The sequence below is a fragment of the Panthera uncia genome, unplaced genomic scaffold (genome assembly GCF_023721935.1).
Source record: "Panthera uncia isolate 11264 unplaced genomic scaffold, Puncia_PCG_1.0 HiC_scaffold_203, whole genome shotgun sequence".
Classification (NCBI taxonomy): Eukaryota; Metazoa; Chordata; class Mammalia; order Carnivora; family Felidae; genus Panthera; species Panthera uncia.
This window is the reverse complement of record NW_026058723.1, coordinates 1-20,274: the sequence shown is the minus strand read 5'-3', so window position 1 is coordinate 20,274 and position 20,274 is coordinate 1. Positions and strand designations below refer to the sequence as shown.

Genomic DNA, 20,274 nt, shown 5'->3' with positions numbered 1-20,274 from the left:
CATTTTGCCACACAGAGCTCCGCTCACTAATACTTGTAAATGGCGACGCTGCGCTCAATCTGGTGACGAGCTTCATAACTTCATACCCACTGTGCTAAGTAGAATTTATTCTTCTGGACATAAATATTCACGGGGCTGCCCGTTCCTGGTCCTGAGGGAACAAGTTTCACATCCATCCTGCCTGCTGCCTTCCCAGGCTTTTATCCAAGACTCATTTTGGGTTGACCTAAGGCTCTTCCATTCAGAAAGAGAGAGACTCCCCCACTGCAAGAAATCATCATTATAATGGGCCTTGTTGCCAAAGCAAGTGAGTCACCCTTGAGGGTAGATGGAATTTGCTAAGGTCTCAGGTTTTGCTCTGTGAGTTCTGTCTAGGGACATATTTGAAAGCTTTGTTACCATGGCACCTAGGCTCTGAGACAGAGCTACACTAAGAGCGATTTTTGGAGAGAAATAGAGAGATTTCTCCCTGGCTTCCGTTTGAGCCAAGTGGATGAATTGGCTTCTTTTGCTTTAATAATTCTGGAACTGCAAGGCACCCCTGGGGGCCCTGGGCTGAGCAAAGCTCCCAATCTTCATCGAAGCATTAATTAGCTTGTACTACACAGGCAGTGTGCGGCCACATTTTTATTTAGCTGGCAACACTGTTAACACCTAATGAATATTCTGGACCGTGTTCGCTTGGTAGAAATGGAGTATCATTTTTGCATTGCCTGGGTGGAGGATAAGTCACCATCCAGGACTGAACGGATGACTCCTCAGGTGCCTTCCAAGTCTCCGAGTCCGTGACCGTGACAGACGTCCTCCCGGGTTCCATGGCTTCCTCCACACCCGAGGCCCCACGAAGACCTTGCAGTCCAGGGAGCAGCGACCCAGAGCATCAACTGAGTTCATAGGGTTTCGGGAGGGACAGCACTCCTCCATTTGATCTGTCTTCCTGAGGGAATTTATAGTCGTTTGTAGGAACTTAGACAAAATGCAAGAGATTGTGGAGAAGCGAAAAGTCTCTTCATGGAGGCCCTGTGTATACATTCGTTCCGGGAGGCCATCTTTTCTCAGTATGAGCATCACTGGATTTTGCCCCCGAATGATAATTTGGTGAAACTTTGAGCCGCGGTGTCTAATTCACACACGCACGTGTTAAATGCAGCCACTTTCAGCTTGCTGTTGGGCACTGATGCCTGAAATAAGCTTAGGACGCTCCCTCCGGTGAGCCCGGCCGGTCTCTTCTCTGAAGCCGGGCCTGCCGCCCCGAGAGCCGGGATGCCCTCAGCCTTTAGGAATGTGGGCCTCCCCTGCCTCCTGTGCGCACACCCTGTGTCTGTCCTCTCCCTCTTGCCTTCCCCCGCTTCCTCCAGGAAAAGGAGGCTGTGGCATCTTGAAGAAATACATTCTGAGGGGGAAACCGAAGGAAAGGAGACGGCTGAACTAGCACTAAGGTCCCTGGCGGGCAGATTACTGGTGTGCACAACCACGGACCAAAGGAGCTTTTCCTGGCACCGAAGCCGGACAGCTGCCTGAAGGCGCTCACGTCCCGTCACCTGGTGCAACGCACGATCCCGGGTTCCGTAGGGCCAGGCCTTGTAACGCCCTTCCTGACAGCTAACACGTGCCTCGGGAGAGGGGTTCCGTGGGGCAAGGCACCATGGCCCGGACCCACCGCTGCGCGACAGCCGCTCCCAAGGATCGTAAAACGTGGTTTCAGGCTCAGTGTTCCTCAGAGTGAAAGACCTGCCCCCCCAACATGCTCCGGGAAGAAAGTATCCCGTGGCCAAAAGCTCCCCTTTCAGAAAACGAGCCCAGGAACACGCGAACGGCTCTGAGAAGTCCTTCAGTGAAGAACCTCGCTTAGCACTTTGTGACTGGGCGTTTCTTCAAACTCCCTTGGTTACAGGATCACCCCCCTCGCCCCTACCCTTGCGCCTATGTCCCCACGCCTCTCGGGCTGCGTGTCCGCATCTTGAAAAAGTAACGCCCCGATTTGGGGGTGGCCAGCCCCGCCCGGAGAAAGGGCACGGCTGGGTTTTCTGCTCCCTAACAAGACCCTGTCGTCTCCCGGTGTGTGGCCGGGGTGCCCTTCCGTGAACGCGTTTCCTCCCGAGTGTTCTCCCGGGGCCCTGACGCAGTGAGGAGCCGGCCGCATGGTAGGAACCGGCGTTCCGCGAAGCCTGACCCCGCCATGTCTGACTTTCTAGGTGCTGCACACCCAACCGGGACCCCTTTCGGGCCACCGCCTCATCACAGCAACTTCCTTAACCCTGCCGCTCACCTGGGTGAGTTGCCCGCGGTGATGGGAAATGACGCGCGTGTCTCAGAAAACCTTTGTTTTCTGCTGTGCTTCCGGGCAAGTCGGCCATGGTCCTAGACACCTCCCTGACTACGTGGGGCGATGAGGGCCCTTGGGAACAAGTTTCAGCACCTGCTGTCCATCCTCGGGGTGTCTCGGCACCCCTGCCGCCACCTCCTTAAAGCAGTAGCTGAGTGCTCCGTAGCCGTCCCGCCCGAAGGGACCGATGGCACAGTGGGCACGTGCCCGGCCACCTCCGGGAATCCACGTTTACGATGGCCGCTTCCCGCCCAGCGGGGCAAGATGATGTGGTGAGGAGACATTACCTGCTATGTTATAATCCCTTCTCCTGTCACCGTGAGTAGGTCTCCCTCGCAAAGGCGTACGCTTTCTTTGCGGCCTTGATTTATTTGATATTTTCTGCGGATGTGACAAGCAGGTGCAGGCAACGGTGTATACGCAGTGCAGCGACAGCGTGTATAATACACACGACTTCGGCGCTTCGTCACTGAGAGACTCATTTTAAGATGTCATTTACTTGTTCTGTTAGAACTTACAGGGCAGGAGGGCGTCTTAAGACACTGCTGGGCTTGAGTGGTAGTCCCCACCCGGCAAGAGGAATGGGGCGAAAGGCACAGTTCTGGAAAGACAGCTCTCGTAAATATTTTGCTAATCCAGTGCCCAAATCCGAGCGCACCGAAAACCTTTTGCACAACCTGGTAGCAGCGGGAGGGACACGTCGGGTCTGAGTAGAGAGAGGGCGGGGCTCCCACATCTCTTTCCCACCTGCCTGGAAGCTCTTCGTGCTCCTCACTCAGTCCAGTCCAACCTTTTCCTTCCTCCCCATGTGTTTGCAGAGCCTTTTAACCGTCCGTCTACGTTCACTGGCCTCGCAGCGGTTGGTGGCAATGCCTTCGGGGGACTTGGAAATCCTTCAGTTAGTGAGTACCTCTAACTTTTTAAAATCCGCCCTGGACTCTGTCTCCTCTGATCTGTCTATGGCTCAAGACCTTTCTAGCGAAAAGGAAACGATCCTCTTGGGAAACACATTGGCTTACATCACCGCAAAGGCAGGGCTCAGCAGCGGAGTTAGGGGCGAGGGTGCATTTACGTCGAAAGCAACGTCTCAAGGGTGACCCATCGTGACTATGTCCTCCTGGGCATCAGTGACGCCACTGACTGAACTCCCAAAACATTGCTTAAGCTCAGTCTCCTCCATATTCCATCCCTACTATCCATGACTTTAGCTACAGTCCCATTGCAGGGGGGAATTTTGCACTCACCTGGCCTCTGGCATTATGGCACTGAGAGAACTTGACGGGAAATAGCGGGAAAACAGTACCAGGCTGAGGCTAGCTAGCTGGCAACGCGTCATAGTCCCTCGTCTGGGAGGGCCATGTCGTTTTCTAAAAAAGTATCTAGAAGGGGAAGAGTTGTGGCACCTGCTCGTTTTTGAGTCACTGAATTCTCTAGCCACTGAACACGCCACACGTTTTCTTTCGTGCCATCCACAGATCATGTTCTCCTGGCCCCGGAGGCCCCAAGTGCAACTCTAAGCTCGCCCTCCCGACTCTGTCCGGCGCGGAGACCTTCCGCGTCTGCTTAGGTCAAGGCCCTGCCCGGGCTGTGACGTCACCTGTTTCCGCCTGCTACCGCTGCGGGAGCAGCGGCGGTCCCATTTGAGGGGCTGTGGGTAGCGGCTCGGCTTGACCGTGCCTCCGTGCCGAGCGTTGTTCCTCCCAAGTCACCCCCGCGAGAGTGCACCACGCTCGGGGTTTCTGCATGCACCAGACGTGTTTGATGGGGCGCTCTTGACACCCATCTGGCCCCTTTCCTTTTTAAAGCTCCCCCTCCCGCCCCCCTCGCCTTTGGTTTAAGAACAAAAGCTGCGAGCTACCCCTCCAGCGTAGGACGAGCGCTCCTCTAATGAATCTGTTAATCTCCTTTCCTTTTCCAGCTCCCCATAATATGTATTCATTTTAACTCTGAGTGCTGTTAAAAGTTTTTTGGTAAGTACCTTCATTACGGCAGATTATATAATTTCTCTTAAACCTTTTTGTTCTCCACTTCACCATTTCAGCACCCAACTCAATGTTCGGCCACAAGGATGGCCCCAGTGTGCAGAACTTTAGCAGCCCTCACGAGCCCTGGAACCGGCTGCACCGAACGCCTCCGTCGTTCCCGACCCCTCCGCCCTGGCTGAAGCCAGGCGAGCTGGAGCGTAGTGCGTCCGCTGCAGCTCATGACAGAGATAGAGACGTAGATAAACGAGACTCATCTGTTAGTAAAGATGACAAAGAAAGGTACGGAAAGAAACTGTTCTCGAGCCCCGATGGGGAAGCCCGCTGCGTGCCAAGGGCAGCCGTCCACCCTCCCCGTCCCAGCCTCGTGCTCCAGCTGGCCCCGTGGCCTCAGCTCCTCGCTCCGCCCGAGGCCGGCCCCCAAGTCCCCGAGCGCACCCCCTCGGCCCCGTAGTGCACCGCGACCGTAGGATGAAACCGCAGCACAGCGAGAGCGTCCCGACTCAGACACAGATGCACACTTAGAGCCTCCGAAGTCCCAAATATAAATCTCGCTCTCAAAGACAGTGAGTTGGAGCTTTGGACCAAACACACACGGCATGAATCAATACCATATCTGCTTTCAAGTTCGTGCAGTCCATTCAATCATCCATAGGTTTTTTTCTCTGTCTCCCTCCCTCCCCCCCACCTCTCTCTCTTTCTTTTTGTTTGCTTTTAGAAAGTCACGTTTGCATTGTCTCGTCACATTTTTCTCAAATTTCGTTCAAACTCAAACCCTGGGCTCACAGATGACTAATAAAATTTTGCAAACCTACACGTAGAGGAGTGCCGGCAAGCATTTCTGGTGTGGGTTTTGTTTTGCCAGTGGATAATTAACCTGACTAACCTTTTTTTTTTTTTTTTTTTATCTCTGTGCTTGGTAACCCATGCCCGAAAAAGAAACGGCCTTAAAGAGGAAGACGTCTCAGAGCATTTTCTCTGAAGAATGTCATCCCTTTCTGATTTCTTTCTGTAGGAGACTTTCATTTTCAATGACCTGAAAAATCAGGGGAAAGCAAATCAAGATATGCTTGACAGAAAATACCTAGTAACGCTCTGCTTTTGGTACTTAAGCCTCAAATAGCCAAATCTTCCAGTTTTCTTTACTGTGTGTGGGGTGTGTGTGTGTGTGTGTATGTGTGTGCACGCGCGCGCGTGCTCACTAGTGATTGAAAAGAATTCAACTTTACGGACTCTGAATGTGTCCGATTAGTATGCGTTCCTCGGAGGTCATCCTTCTAACTGATTTCTTTCTTAGAAAAGAATCCATTTTTCCTTCAAGACAGTATGTTAAAAATCTCTTACCCAGCGGAAGGACCGTTTATGGCGTTCAGCTTTCAGCTGTCAACTGCCAAAGAGAGGCGGGCACACCCGGCACCCGGAGCTTTGGGTAGCCTGTCAGGGCACAGAAGACCATGCGACAGCAAACCTTTCCACATTTTTCTTGGTGGAGTCAAACGGCCTTTTGGACTTAAGTCAGGAAACTTAGTAAAGCACACTCTTCTTTGTCCTTCACCTTTTAGACGCTTCTCTTCCTCTTCTTAGCCTTGCATGCTGGCTATAGACACCAGATCCGCAGGGGAACCCTCCTTAATTCTCTCACTGCAGACTACCCTCGCCTGGGAGCCTTGCTGCTACCGGGCCGGCGAGGCATCTTGCTCCTCCCCTTGGCCACGTCCCGTCTCGGGGCTGTCCCCACGACACACCCGGGCCCGTCTTACGTCTCCCAAGTCGGCCTCTGTTGTCCTTCTGTTGCTCTGAATTTTCTGCCCTGTGCTCTTAAGTCCCTCATCCCAAACGGGTCCCCCAAGTTCTTGTTCCACACTTCCATTCACAGGGGCTCTTAAGATTGTTCTCCATTTGTCCCCCGAGGCCTGGGGACCCCACTCTGTCTCCCAGCTTCCCTCCCATCTTCTCAGACTCGGGCTTTCTTGCCCTTCCTAAGGTGTAAGTGCTATTTGGGACCCCCAAGCCCTGACATCATGGTCTCCCTTCAAAGCCCCCTCACATGCTGTGCCCCGGAGATCACTCTGCATCTGTGCCCTTGACTGTGACGCAGGTCCCTCGTCCTGATGCCGGGAGATCGAAGCCCCTTGCACCCTTCCTCCCTCTGGCTCTGTTATCGCAAAGATCGTCTTTGCATTTGGGCTCTTAGAACTTTCTTCTTACCACTCAGTGACCCTAGGAATCCAGACAGGCAGGCTGTGTTGCCACATCACTGTTGGCCACGTTGGTCCATTTCCACCCTCCGAAAGCGCTTCGTCTGTGGCCTTGACGGAGGCACGTGAATCTCACATGCAGAGAGAATTGTTTCCCCCTCAGACTCTCCCACCTGCCCCCCACCCCCACCCACCCCAGCGCCAGTGCCTTGTCCCCAGAAAGCTTCCGTGAAAGTCTAGGTGAGTAAGGTCAGGGTGGCTGGTTTTGCCACGCGAAGGGCACATCCGGCTGCCTCAGTGACCACGGGAGCCAGACCCGAGCCTCTCTCCCACCACCATTTCATTGGCAGCCCCTCCCCAGGCCGGCAAGCCCACTTCATCTGCTTCTCTGTGTCCCTCTTTTCTTCCGCAGGGAAAGCGTTGAGAAAAGACACTCCAGCCACCCTTCACCAGCACCTATCCTCCCAGTGAGCACCCTGGGACATAACCGTAGCTCCGCTGAACAGATCAGGGGTCATTTGAACACTGAGGCTCGCGAGAAAGACAAATCCAAAGAGAGGGAGAGAGACCACTCGGAATCCCGCAAGGACCTGACCGCCGACGAGCACAAGGCCAAGGAGGGCCACCTGCCGGAGAAGGACGGCCACGGCCACGAGGGGCGAGCCGCGGGCGAAGAGGCCAAGCAGCTGGCCCGGGTGCCGTCACCCTACGTGCGGACCCCCGTGGTGGAGAGCGCCAGGCCCAACAGCACCTCGAGCCGCGAGGCCGAGCAGCGCAAGAGCGAGCCGGCCTACGAGAACCCCAAGAAGAGCTCGGAGGTCAAGGTGAAGGAGGAGCGCAAGGAAGACCACGACCTGCCTCCGGAGGCCCCGCAGACCCACCGGTCTTCGGAGCCACCTCCTCCAAACTCCTCGTCCAGCGTGCACCCGGGGCCCCTGGCCTCGATGCCCATGACGGTGGGGGTGACGGGCATTCACCCCATGAACAGCATCAGCAGCCTGGACAGGACTCGCATGATGACCCCGTTCATGGGCATCAGCCCCATCCCGGGTGGAGAGCGGTTCCCGTACCCTTCTTTCCACTGGGACCCCATACGGGACCCTCTGAGGGATCCCTACCGAGAACTTGACATTCACCGGAGAGACCCGCTGGGCAGGGACTTCCTGCTAAGGAACGACCCTCTGCACCGTCTCTCGACGCCGCGGCTCTATGAAGCCGATCGCTCCTTCAGGGACAGGGAGCCTCACGATTACAACCACCACCACCACCACCACCACCACCCTCTGTCTGTGGACCCTCGGCGGGAGCACGAGCGCGGGACTCACCTGGAAGAGCGGGAGCGCTTGCACATGCTCAGAGAAGACTACGAACACACACGGCTCCACCCCGTGCACCCCGCCTCCCTGGACGGACACCTGCCACACCCCAGCCTCCTCACCCCGGGGCTCCCCAGCATGCACTACCCCAGGATCAGCCCCACCGCGGGGCACCAGAACGGACTGCTCAACAAGACCCCCCCGACGGCGGCGCTGAGCGCGCCCCCCCCGCTCATTTCCACGCTGGGGGGCCGCCCGGTCTCCCCCAGAAGGACTACCCCTCTGTCTGCAGAGATGAGGGAGAGGCCTCCTTCCCACACCCTGAAGGATATCGAAGCTCGGTAAGGAGGGCAGGACGCGAGGGAGGAAAGAGAAGCCCTTGCACACCAACAGGGCGCCAGACCGGAGACGGGGAGCCAGCGCGGGCCCACCAGACTGGGGGGGGCGGGGCCGCACGCCCTGCCTCCTCCCCTTGTAAAAAATGTATAGGCTCCAGTGCAGATTTTGAAATGGTTTTTTTTTTGTATATCATATGTTGAAATTTTTCAGATCTTTCAGCCAAGTCCTATGTTCTCATGTCTCTAACTCTTTTGGTTTCTCACATAAGACTTTTTGATTTGAGCCAAAACAGTGAAGATGACAGACACACAGCGACGCGGTGGTGACTGGGGGAGAGACAAACAGCGGTCCACACAGCCCATCGTGCGAAGCTCCTTCAGATGAGAAAGGAAGGCCGTGTACATAGCTATGTAAAAACACACACACACAAAAACAAAAAACGAAACACAAAAACACATTGCTTCGTGAGCTAATGGTTCATATATGCAAAGGGTAAGATAAAAGCTTTACTTTGTACAAATGTAAATAGATCAAGAGTAAGTAACATAATACATTAATACTTCTTAAAATGTGCTATTTGCAAACTTAATATCAGCGAGTGCAGTCGGCTACGGCTGCGTTCCCATATATTGTTATAGACAGCTAAACCCTTCAACTATGCAATGAATGTTAGGGCTTTTCACAAAAGCCCTCCTAACTCAAAGGAGCCTTTTCAGATCCATTTACAACATACTTAAGGTCATATTTTCCCTGAACAAGCGCTTACGTGATAGGACTCTGTTTTCCTTGCTTGTTTTTTTTCCCAAACGGAGAAACATCCTATTTTGCAAATCGGACCCGGGCTGAAACTTGGCTCGCGAAGTTAAACTGCTCGCGGGCCGTGGGGGGGGGGAGGGGGCGGGGGGCGGGGGGGGGTGGAGCACAGCCCCCGGGAAAGAGAGCCGAGGGCCTGAACACCCAGTGCCAGGGAGGATGGGAGCTGTCAGACGCCAAAATCAGGGGACACAGACAGGTCGCCACCATCAGTCACGTGACTTCACACACACCTCATGTGGGAACCATGCGTGTTTTAGTGTGTCCTGTTTCCTGTCTGTACGCGCCTCCTCGGTTTGTAATGAGATTCGATTACATCCAAACACATCCTGAAAGAAAGCTTCACGTTTTCTCAGATGATGGATATGTTTTCACTGTTTTCAATAACTGATGGGTTTAAGGTGCACGTTTCCTAATGTGACTCGCTGTGTTCCAGTTGGTAATAAAGTCTGGGAAAGAGCCGGCAGGTCGACCTTGGGGAGCCATGGAGAGTTACAGAGGGTGAGCAGTGGCAGAGACAAAGTTCTGTGTGTGCGTGTGTTTTTAATTTTGCACCAACCTTAATGTGTCTTCATACTTTTATAATACATTAAGCCTCTTGTCTACATATTTGGAGAGAATATGACTTTACTAGCAGAGAAATACAATATATCTTGTCTACTGGACTGTAAAATATATGTATGAAATAAAATTAGTTCCATTGGGTCCTTCTAGTATATTAAAGTGCTATCTGATGTTGTTATCCTGTTTTTGCAAAAAAGAAAAAAAAAGTTAACTACAGACCATTGTTTCTAATAAGCAGAGAGATCTATTTTAGTAGTAAACTGAAGGTTTAGTTGTGAGCTTCAGATTTTGTGAACTCCAGATGTTGTGTAGTGTTTTTTTTTTTTTTTAAAGACAACAACTAAAAAGAAAAAAAGAAAAAAAACCCCAAGGAATATATACACTGGAACTATAGTGGTAGCTCTCGGTATTGTAAAGAGATTGTTCTATACAGACCTTTTTGCTGTTTACCCTGTATGTAATAAAGTCCTTTCTAGACCCTCTGTGAAAAGACGCGTGAAAACCGACTGAGTTTTCAGCATGTTCTCATCGGCGGAGCCTTCTTGTGTAATGTAAACTGTGCCATGTTATTAAAAAATGTGAACCAAGCTTCCAGCTGCTTGTTTGTGTGAGAATGGCCATCGTTACCTTAGGGAAGAAGCCTTACGTGCAAGACCGGGCTCTTGGAAAAGAAACACCTTGAACCCAGCCCGAGTGAGGACGCGAGGCTGACCTACGGCAGCCGGTCGCCCTCCCTAACGCAGTTAGTGACCCGGCCGGTTAGTTTCTGTAAACGTTTGCACCCCACACCGTCAGTTGTGGATCTTACGTTCTTTTTTTGCTTTCATTTTTTGGCATGGTCGAAACGAGCCGTTAAGTCACGGGAAGGTACTTCCGGATCTTGCGGGGGATGTACGCACGGGCCGAGGTGGCCGCTGTGCCACCTCGCGTCTGGGGCCCGCCTCAGAGCCCCTCCGCATTCGCTTTCTCTGCATCGGTGACAGATCTGATTTCGGGCCTCTGACAACAGTCATTGCTTGCTTGTTCCTTTGCGTTTCAATCCGTGGATTCGGTCAGTTGTATGTTACTTAAGACCTTCCCGGTATTTTTTTTTTTTTCTCCCCTGTCTCCGCTTTCTGTGTGTCGTTGAATTACATGGCCTGTCCCTCAGCGGTTTGCAGACTTCCCCCTCGTCCTCTGAAATCTGTTGTGTTTTTCCAAGATGTAAAAAACTGTCGACCTGATGAAATTGCTGTTTGGATGAGATTGTTTGGATTGGTGTTATCTTTCTGGGGACAAGACAAAAGCGGCCCCGGGTCAGCGGGACGTGGGCGGCCGCTGTCTGGGGAATCCGCGCAGAAGTGACCAGGGAGGGTGTTTGGGAAGCGGGGTGGGCACCCGAAGACCGTCCTGGCGGGAGAGCTGGGCTCGGGCAGAGCAAGGGGTTTCCCGAAGAAAGACCCGCTCCTGTTGGCTCTGCTCCTGCAGACTCCTGACTCCCAGACCAGAGAAAATAACCCGAAGAAAAACTGGAGGATTGGAAAACACGACAAACGCTGTTTTTCCGAATGGGCCAATTCTCGGGACCTTCCAGACCCTGCGTCTCGGCGGCGGCTTGATTCACTGTGCCTGGCAGACCTTCCCGCGTCCCCTTCTCCGTGCTCCTCTCTGCACGTCCCATCTGCCGTGTCAGAACGCAGAGGAGTCAGACTCTCAAATCAGTCATGGTATTTAATCCCTGGGGCCTTACTCATCTCAACCTTTGCATCTTCCCCCTCTAATTACGTTCAGCTCCCCGGCATTGATGGGTACTAGCACCAATTTGATTTCCTGCTAACCTATAGATGCTCTAATTATCTCCACAGCCTTTGACTGACAATGATCTTGTTACCTCCTAATGGTAACAGACAAGTAAAGCAGCAAATATAATGATGCAATAATTACCATTTGGGATGGATATTCGCAACGGCGTTTGCTGTTTATCCCTCCTTCTGCCTCAATCAAGGTGGATGAGAGGAAATCAGATGTGACTGCTGATGTTATATACGTCTGCAGCATAAAAAGACGTGCAGGACGGCATCTCACGGTGCCAATCAGCCCCGTGGCTGCGGGGTGCTCGACACCTCGGGAATGCGGATCCGCGGCATCGAATCGGCTGAAGGCAGAGGCCAACGAAGGTGACGTGGGCTTTTTCACACTATTTTTTAAATGTCCCGGCCATTCCTTCCTACAAATTTCTGAGCGGTTGATTAGACGTTGGAAAGCTTTCAGATAGGGCCGTTTATCATTTGGGAAATCGTAGCATCAGAGACGGCCCCACACTGTGAAGTGCCAGCCTGCCTTCGGCCCCGATCCCAAGTACAAAGCAAGATTGTGACATCTCACGTCCCAACTGCCGGAAGCTTCTGATAAGGAGCTTGGACCAGCAGTCAGGGGTCCTGCGGCCGCCCCTGGGCCTTCCATTCTCAGCGACCTCGGATCCCGGAACCTCTCTGGAACGGTTTCTTAATGTGTAGAATGAGCCCATCCGAACATAACGAAAAGACGTGCAGGCCGTGAGCCCAGCGGACGGGGGCAGGGCCAGCGGAAACCACAGACCGGAGCGGGAACGGCCCACGCAGAAGAGAAAGCCACTTTAGCCGTTTTTTTACAAACTCGGTGCAGTTACAGTGTCGTGGAAAGATCGGAAAGATCGTGAAGATCGTCTGCCATAGTTGGTGGGACTGACGGGGGTGGGTTGGTGTTCCTCACGGGCTGGGGGAGGGGAGCTAGGGCAGCGTCGCTGGGGTCTCGACCTACCCTCCTACCCAAAGCATCCACTGACTCAGAACACTGAACCCAGAAGCCTCCAAAGCCTGTGTTCCTGTGCTGGGCGAGTACAGGGTGCACAAACGGGCCTCAGTTCCCTCCACTGTAACTTGAACGTGTCGGCTATTTAAGGCTCTTCAAGCTCTGTTTGGATTTTGTTATCTGTGCTGGGCCTTGGGTTCCACTTTAAAACTTTTTTTTTTTCTTTTTTTTACACCTCCTCACACCCTGTACCTCTCCCAGTGCATCTTGGCAACTTCTTTGGTGATCTGCAGAACCTCTCCGCTCTCCCCCAAAGGCCCTGGTGTCAGCATCTGAGCCACCAAGGAGGTCAGACTCCGCCGTCTCCAGGAAGCCCCCTCCCCCCACCCAGTGCCTCATCTTACACTGACCCCTCCTCCTGGAGGCCTCCTGGCTTTAGCTCGCTCCCACCCTCCCCTTCCTGTTCTGGAGTTCCTTAGGCCTCACCTTCTCTACGGCGGGATTTTGCACCCCGCACCCCCCCCCCCCCCCCAACGGGCAGGGCCTAAATGGTGTGTGTCCAGACAAGGTCCTGTGCTGGATGACCAGGCGGGGGGAGGCCACTCCTGCCTGGTCTGGTGAACCCCATGGCCACACAGCCCTGGCCCGCACACCTTTTCCACCAACGTACGTCACAATACGATACACCCACAAACCATCATCCTGAAGCGGGTTTGGTTTACTACCCTTGTGAGGTGCGATCAGGTCCCCCCGCCCCTTTTTCATTCCATTCGCTTCTAACTCATGTTTTTTAAACGTGGCTGCAGCCCACTCCCTCCTCCTGCCCCTTTGAAAATCCCGGGTCTCAGTCCCTAGTTGGAAAAATAGGATCGTGGAAGGACTCCTCCAGTTTTTTGGGGTTTTTTTTGTTTCAAGTTTATTTATTTTGAGAGAGCACGAGCAGGAGAGGGGCAGAAAGAGGGAGAGAGAGAATCCCAAGCAGGCTCCGTGCTGTCAGCTTAGAGCCCAACGTGGGGCTCGATCCCACGACCCTGGATCGTGACCTGAGCCGAAATCCAGTCGGATGTGCAACCGACTGAGCCACCCAGGCTCCCCTCCCTCAGATTTTAGTGGAGGCTGAGACACTGGGCTGAGGGAGGAACGCTGTGATCTCTTGTCCCACAGCTGCTCCCCCTCTCTAACCCGCCCTTCATGCTGCTGCTGGCTCCATTCCCATAGATCCCGAGGGCCCAAGCCACCCCGGACTTCCCACTTGGCCTTCGAGGTCCTGTCCCGCTAGTGCCCAGGGACCTGCCAGCTTCACCTCCCCGTGCCTTCCCCAGATCACACTGGCCACTCCTGCTCCTGTGTCTTCGTTCCCGCTGCTGTCTCTTCTCCATCTGCTCCAGGAGGTCCGCTTCAAAGACCTTCACCTCCAGGAAGCCTCCCCTCGCTACGCTGCGGCCCCCCCATCATAGTTAACTGCTTAGACTGGCGTTTCTCAAAGTGTGGTTCTGGGGCCAACAGCAGCACTAACTGGGAATTTGTTAGAAATACAAATTCTTGGCGCACCTGGGTGGCTCAGCGGGTTAAGTGACCAAATTCGGCTCAGGTCACGATCTCACCGGTGGTGAGTTCGAGCCCCGTGTGAGGCTCTGGGCTGACAGCTCGGAGCCCGGAGCCCGCTTCCGATTCTGTGTCTCCCTCTCTCTCTGCCCCTCCCCCACTCACGCTCTGTCTCTCCTGTCTCAAAAATAAGTAAACATTAAAAAAAAAAAAATACAAATTCTGAGCCCCCTGCTTCCAGCCGCCTGAATCTGGAACTCTGAGGCCCAGCGATATGTTTTGCAGCAAGCCCTCCCCGGTGGTTCTGATGCATAATCAAGTTTGAGAACCACTGGATTCGACCATGCGAGAAGGGAAAGTTCTGGTCAAAAGCTGCAGGAAGAATCCTCGAGTAACAGAAAATGATCCTGGGAGAGACGCTGTGTCTTCTTGGACTTCCTAGCCTGACCCATGATCCTGCTGGACCGCAGAGAGGTTGCAAGCTTGTTCGAGCTGGAAAGGCATGGTCCACTCCCTGATTCCTCACTGGTGTGCTGCTGATTCATCTGTCACTAATGGCATGAAATGCGCAGAGTTTTGCCTCCCCTTGGCGGTAATGACCGTAGTCGGTGCTGAGTGCTTTTTGCACGCACTGTTCTAAGTGCCGTTCACGTGCACTGAAGGTTTTCAAAGGCCCTTACTTAATACGTCATACCCCCGACTGGACAAGTGAGAAAAGCGAGGCCCAGAGAGAGGAGATCATTTGCCCGCGTTCAAGTGCATAACCTAGATCCAAACCCGAGCAGTCTCCCTCTAGATCCTGCACCATAACCGGGGCCCTTATCACCGAAGAAAGGCGTGCTGAGTGAATGAACCACGTAAGCAACATTTGCAGGGACATCATTTATTCCTTAACACTCACTTGTAATTAGCACCATATACATTCCAGAGGCTGCAGACTGCCTGCCTGGAGTGAATGAACGGATGAATGAGTGAGTGCACGAATGAATGAATGGAAAACAAGAGGACTGAGCATTGCTCAGTGATGAGACTATGCCATGAACCAAGGATTATGATGAACCCAGGTCTGTACACCTAAGGTCGATTTTTTAAAACTGAGCGTCTTGTGTGGTCCAAAGCAGCTCATCAGCCTGTTGGATTTGGCCCAGAATGATTTTAGAATATAGAAATCTTACACAGGCAAACCGGAAGTCGAGCCCCCACGGAGCCCTTGTTCCCAAGGGACCACGTGGCCTGAGCTGCCTGCAGGCCTGGGCTCCCAGACCTGCCACAGCCCCCTACACAGTGGCCTTCCACGTGAGGCTGATGTCAATGTCACTGTGGATACGTTGCAAATGGTTAATACAAAAGTTCTTGAAAATACAGTTTTCTCGGGGCGCCTGGCTGGCTCAGTCCGTCGGGCATGGGACTTCGGCTCAGGTCACGATCTCGCGGTCGGTGAGTTCGAGCCCTGCGTCGGACTCTGTGCCAACAGCTCGGAGCCTGGAGCCTGCTTCGGATTCTGCGTCTCCCTCTCGCTCTCTGCCCCTCCCCCGCTCGTGCTCGCTCACGCTCTCAAAAATAAATGTTAAAAAAAAATTTTTTAAAGGAAAGTAAATTTTTCTCACATCTGTGTATTAAAGGACAACCCAAGTTCCAGGCAATGAAGTAATAAAGACTGCCAGTCTTCAGCAGTAATAAACCAGCATGCCTCTGTTACTTGGAATTTCCCTCCATTCCCGTGGGTCTTCTCCCTGGTGGGTCTGTCATCACACAGCCAAAGATGCCACCTGCCACAGTTCCCACACCGATGGTTCCCGCTACATCAGGGGGTGTGGGATAAATGGATACTTGGCAAGTGCTGACGGTGTTCTGTTGGCCAGACCCGTGCTGGGGGCTGGGGCTCTGGAAGGTGCCCAAAGGACAGGCCCCTCCCTCCCTGGTGGGCTGATATCCGGGAGAAGGCAACCAGCGGACGTGTTAACTGTGGCAGGAGAGGGTGCACAACGCGGTGTGGAAACCGCTGACAGAGGCCGCCTCCCGAGAACTCATTTCTTTTTCTTTTTTTTTTAATGTTTATTTTGAGAGAGAGAGAGAGAGAGAGAGAGAGAGAGAATCCCAAGCAGACTCCATGCTCAACGCAGAGCCCGACACGGGGCTTGATCTCACGCCCATGAGATCACGACCTGAGCCGAAATCGAAAGTCGGACGCTTCACCGACTGAACCACCCAGGCGCCCCGTCGGGAAGGCATTTTCAAGGACCTTGTTGAGTTAAGGAAATGAAGCCCCCATTTCAGCCAGGTTTCGCCGCAGCCTCCACTCCTGGGTTTCCCCAAACCCCCCTCACCTCTGGGAGGCCTGTAAAATATGGCCTCTACCCATGAGAATTGCCACTGGGTGGGAGAGGTGTTGCTGTCTACTTCCTGGCGTCCTGCTAAGGGCCCAGCGATGGGGCCTCCCCATCCCTCCTGGACTGTGCCTGAGGGCAGAGGGGCGAATGGGGAAGGACGTCGGATTTGACCTGGGTCCACCGCTGCCTCCCCACAGGCCTCGGTTTCCGCATCTCGAAAATGGGAAGGAGGCAGGAGATGGGACGTCCCCCAATTTCTCTTTCAGTCCCGACAGGTTATGTTTCTGTGGTGGGGTAGAATTTTATTTGCTAATGGTCAAGGGAGGAAAGAAATGCCAAGATAAAAACCAGGAAAAATCACGTGAAGGAGACCGAAAGCCAAATCCAGAGAGGCCTTCCTTGGGGGCCCAAGACCAAGGGTCTCGTGTGCTGGGACTTTGCACTCTGTCCTGTGAGCAGCACAGCACTACCGAACTTGCTGTTAAAAGCAACATCTCCGGGAGATTTGTCTGGTGCCAGTGGGGACAGATTCCACTAAGAAATGATGCGACAGCCCCGAACACCCCAGGAGTTCTATTTCTGGCTTCGGCCCGGAGCCTGAGGGGGAGCGGCCTCCGTTCCCCTCTCCAGAGACCCAGGGGAGGCCCCCACAGGGGCTTTGGGACACTGTGCACCTGTGGTCCCCCCAAGGGACGCTCATGCCTTTACCCTGTCTCCTGGCCTCCTCGCCGACACCCTCGGGGGTCCAGAAGCTGCCCCAAACCACCTTAAATCTCCCCGTCCCGACTCAGAGCCTCAGCACGGCCCTATGCCCTGGACCTGGGCAGGGACTTCCTCTGCCTCTGCTTATTCCCCTCGGGTCCTCTGCTGCTCAGTGTCCCCTCCGTTCAGCCCCATGTTCATTGTCCCCTGGTCCTCTGGTCCCTGGTGGCACAACGCCCTTTTTCCACCTGCTCTTGCCTGGGCTTTCCCTTCTCCCTCCTGCTCGCCCGGAGGAGCTGGGGTGGGGGTGGGGGACCCTGCTGGCCCAAAGGCGGCAAGGTGACCTTGCTCTGAGAATCGCTCCCTGCCCCTCCACCAAGCCCCAAACTCCTGGGGGCAAAGCTTTGCTCACTGCTCCCCACTGGGTCCCTGCAGGCTTCCCGCCCACCTGCCTTCTGGCCAACACGCTTATGGTCACTCCCTGGGCTCTTCGGTCATCAATGGCTCAGCTCCTCCTGACTCCCGTCACATGCTGCCCCTCGTGGCGGTCACTCCCTGCACAGCGCACCCCCCTCCGCACCAACACAGGCCTATGCTGCCCGCCCTTGCCCACCTCCCCTGCCTGGGTCCTCTTTCCCCACTGCCCTCCTGCCCGTGTGCTCTCTCCCCTCCCACTCACTGGAACCGCTTGGCACTGGAACCGTGGTTAGACACGGCTCTGGCCCCTCCAGGCCGGGCCACCCGGGCCACAGTGACTGTCCCCCCCCCCCTGCCCCCAAGTGACTGTCACACCCGAGGGGTCAGGGTTGACCATCTAAGACGGATTCCTGCAATCTGGCCTTCTGGAAGAGGAGTTCGCCTCCGGTGAAGCTCTCTGGCAGCCAGCCTAGTGCCCAAAGCCACCGGTCGCCGGCACGGCAAGGCACAGACCCCAGCCTGCCTGTCTCCCAGGGAAGGACTGAGACCCTCTCCCCAAATCAGGAAAACTCAGCTGGAGCCATGGTTCCGTCACATCACATCCCGTTGTATCCTGGCCCCTGTCGACCCCAGGAAGGAGCTTAAAAGCCCCACTGCCCAAGGTCAGGATCTCTTTTCCGGAGACTCACCCTGCCTGTATCATTGCTGGACTCAAGCAAGAGAGGCCCTTTACCTGGATACACACACACACACACACACACACACACAATCAAAGGGCATGTGGCCAGCTCTGTCACCAGGAGCTGGCTGCAGCTGGCACCGTGGGACTACCACGTGGCCACCGCTCCCCTCACCATCCTCTCAGGACACACAACCCCGGCCCCAGGGACCCGCACTCCACACCTCTTGTCCTGTGTCCTCAGGACAAAAGGCCACTGCTTCCGAATGCCATAAAGGCTGTGGATTGCCCTGTGCCAGCATTGAAGACAGAGAGCAGGGAGGATTTGGGTGGTGGGCACGCTTGGAGAAAAGACGAAACCTATTCAATGAATGCGTCCAACCCTCCCTCCCAAGATGGCATCGACACAATAGATTCTTGTGGAATGCGGTGTTATTTCCTGGAGCTGGGCTGCCACAGGCTCCCTTTCCTGGGTTTTCTGATTCATGGTTGGCGACGTGTTCGCGAGCTGGCAAGATACTCACAACGTTGTGCATGCGGAATGGAGGAAGATTTTGCAATAATAGTTATTATTACTCTCATGTTTGTATTTTTACTTGAGAAAGAGAGTGCGTGCAAGTGGGGGAGGGGCGGAGGGGGAGAGAGAGAGAGAGAGAGAGAGAGAGAGAGAGAGAGAGAATCTCAAGCAGGCTCCATGCTCAGTACGGACTGTGACACAGGGCTCTAGCCTACAGCCCGGGGATCACGACCTGAGCGGAAATCAAGAGCCGGACGCTTAACCGACTGAGCCACCCAGGTGCCCACTATTACTCTTAAATTTCTATACACGTAAGACCAGATGTAACAAGGATGAAGGATAATACCGATTCCTTCCCCTGAAAACAAACACTAGAATGGCTAGTTGTTATATTTGTATAAAATATTTAATAATATTTAAAATCTCAAAACAGTGTCACCAAATAAAACGGCATGATTTAGATAACTTTTATATAATATATAACTTTGATATTCACTAATTGTCACTTACATATTGACTTTTATTTAGAGATAAATTTGAGTATTTAGAAGTAATTGAGGGGCGCCTGGGTGGCTCAGTCGGTTGAGCGGCCGACTTCGGCTCAGGTCACGATCTCACGGTCCGTGGGTTCAAGCCCCGCGTCGGGCTCTGGGCTGATGGCTCAGAGCCTGGAGCCTGCTTCCGACTCTGTGTCTCCCTCTCTCTCTGCCCCTCCCCTGTTCATGCTCTGTCTCTCTCTCTGTCTCAAAAATAAATAAAATGTTTAAAAAAATTTTTTTAAAAAGAAGTAATTGAAAAGATGCAAAATACATTTTAATCTTTAAATGTTTCCTCTCTTAGTGGAAACATTTTGTATGTTTTAAATAAAATTGCATTTATTTTTTAATCCTTTTGGTCAAGGGGGGTCAGTGTACTTTTTCTGGAAAGGAGCAATATATATATTTTTTAATTTTTGTTTATTTTTGATGAGAAAAAAAGAGCCTGAGCAGGGGAGGGGCAGAGACAGAGGCTCCATGCTGACAACGGAGAGCCCGACGTGGGGCTCGATCCCACGAACCATGAGATCATGACGTGAGCTGAAATCAGGAGTCAGACACTTAACCAACTGAGCCACCCGGGCACCCCCAGATAGTAAATATTTTAGGCTTCATGAAATTTTAGATCTTTGTTACCACCACTCAACTCAGCTACTGTAGGGGGAAAGCATTCGTGGACAATGCTTTCTGCACCAAAGAGCAGAATTCTATCAAGCGCGATCTCTATGCAATTTGCGTACAAAATGTTAGATACTGTTCAAATTGAAATGTTTAATGAGATCATTGTAGGTTAGCACGTACAGAGAGATCCTATACTCATTCTGGCCAGTTTCCCTCAGTATAATACATATAATATGTTATATATATATGCATATATAATATACAAAGCTATATTGTACACAAAATCACAACCAAGATATTGACATCAATGCAACCCACCAATCCTGCTCATAATTCCCCATTTTTGCCACACTCTCTTGTGCATGTGACACATGACGTGTGGTCATATGGCAGCTGCATTGTAGTTTTTCAAGAAAGTGCCAAACTGGGTCTCTGTACCATTTTACATTCCTACAAGCACTGGATGAGTGATTCAGTTTTTACACATCTTCCCCGGCATTTGGTGTTACTATTTTTTTGTGTATTTTAGCCATTCTGCTGCTATCTAGTCATTGTCTCTTTAATTTGCATTTCCCTGATGGCTAATATTAATGTCAGTTAGATGTTAATCCCTAGTTAAT

The 20,274-nt window shown here is 53.1% G+C and overlaps 1 protein-coding gene across 1 annotated transcript in view; it reads left to right on the top strand.

The window, feature by feature from the left end:
- The window catches only part of LOC125917571 (autism susceptibility gene 2 protein), a gene marked incomplete at its 5' end in the record, with an annotated part of 29,424 nt that extends 19,298 nt beyond the window's left edge, over window positions 1-10,126 (top strand). Inside the window, 4 exons of the mRNA XM_049623740.1 lie at window positions 2,196-2,273; window positions 3,145-3,228; window positions 4,368-4,590; window positions 6,919-10,126. Of these exons, the coding sequence (XP_049479697.1) occupies window positions 2,196-2,273; window positions 3,145-3,228; window positions 4,368-4,590; window positions 6,919-8,167 (1,634 nt within the window). The remainder of the gene's footprint in view (window positions 1-2,195; window positions 2,274-3,144; window positions 3,229-4,367; window positions 4,591-6,918) is intronic.
- Between the last annotated feature and the right edge of the window lie 10,148 nt (window positions 10,127-20,274).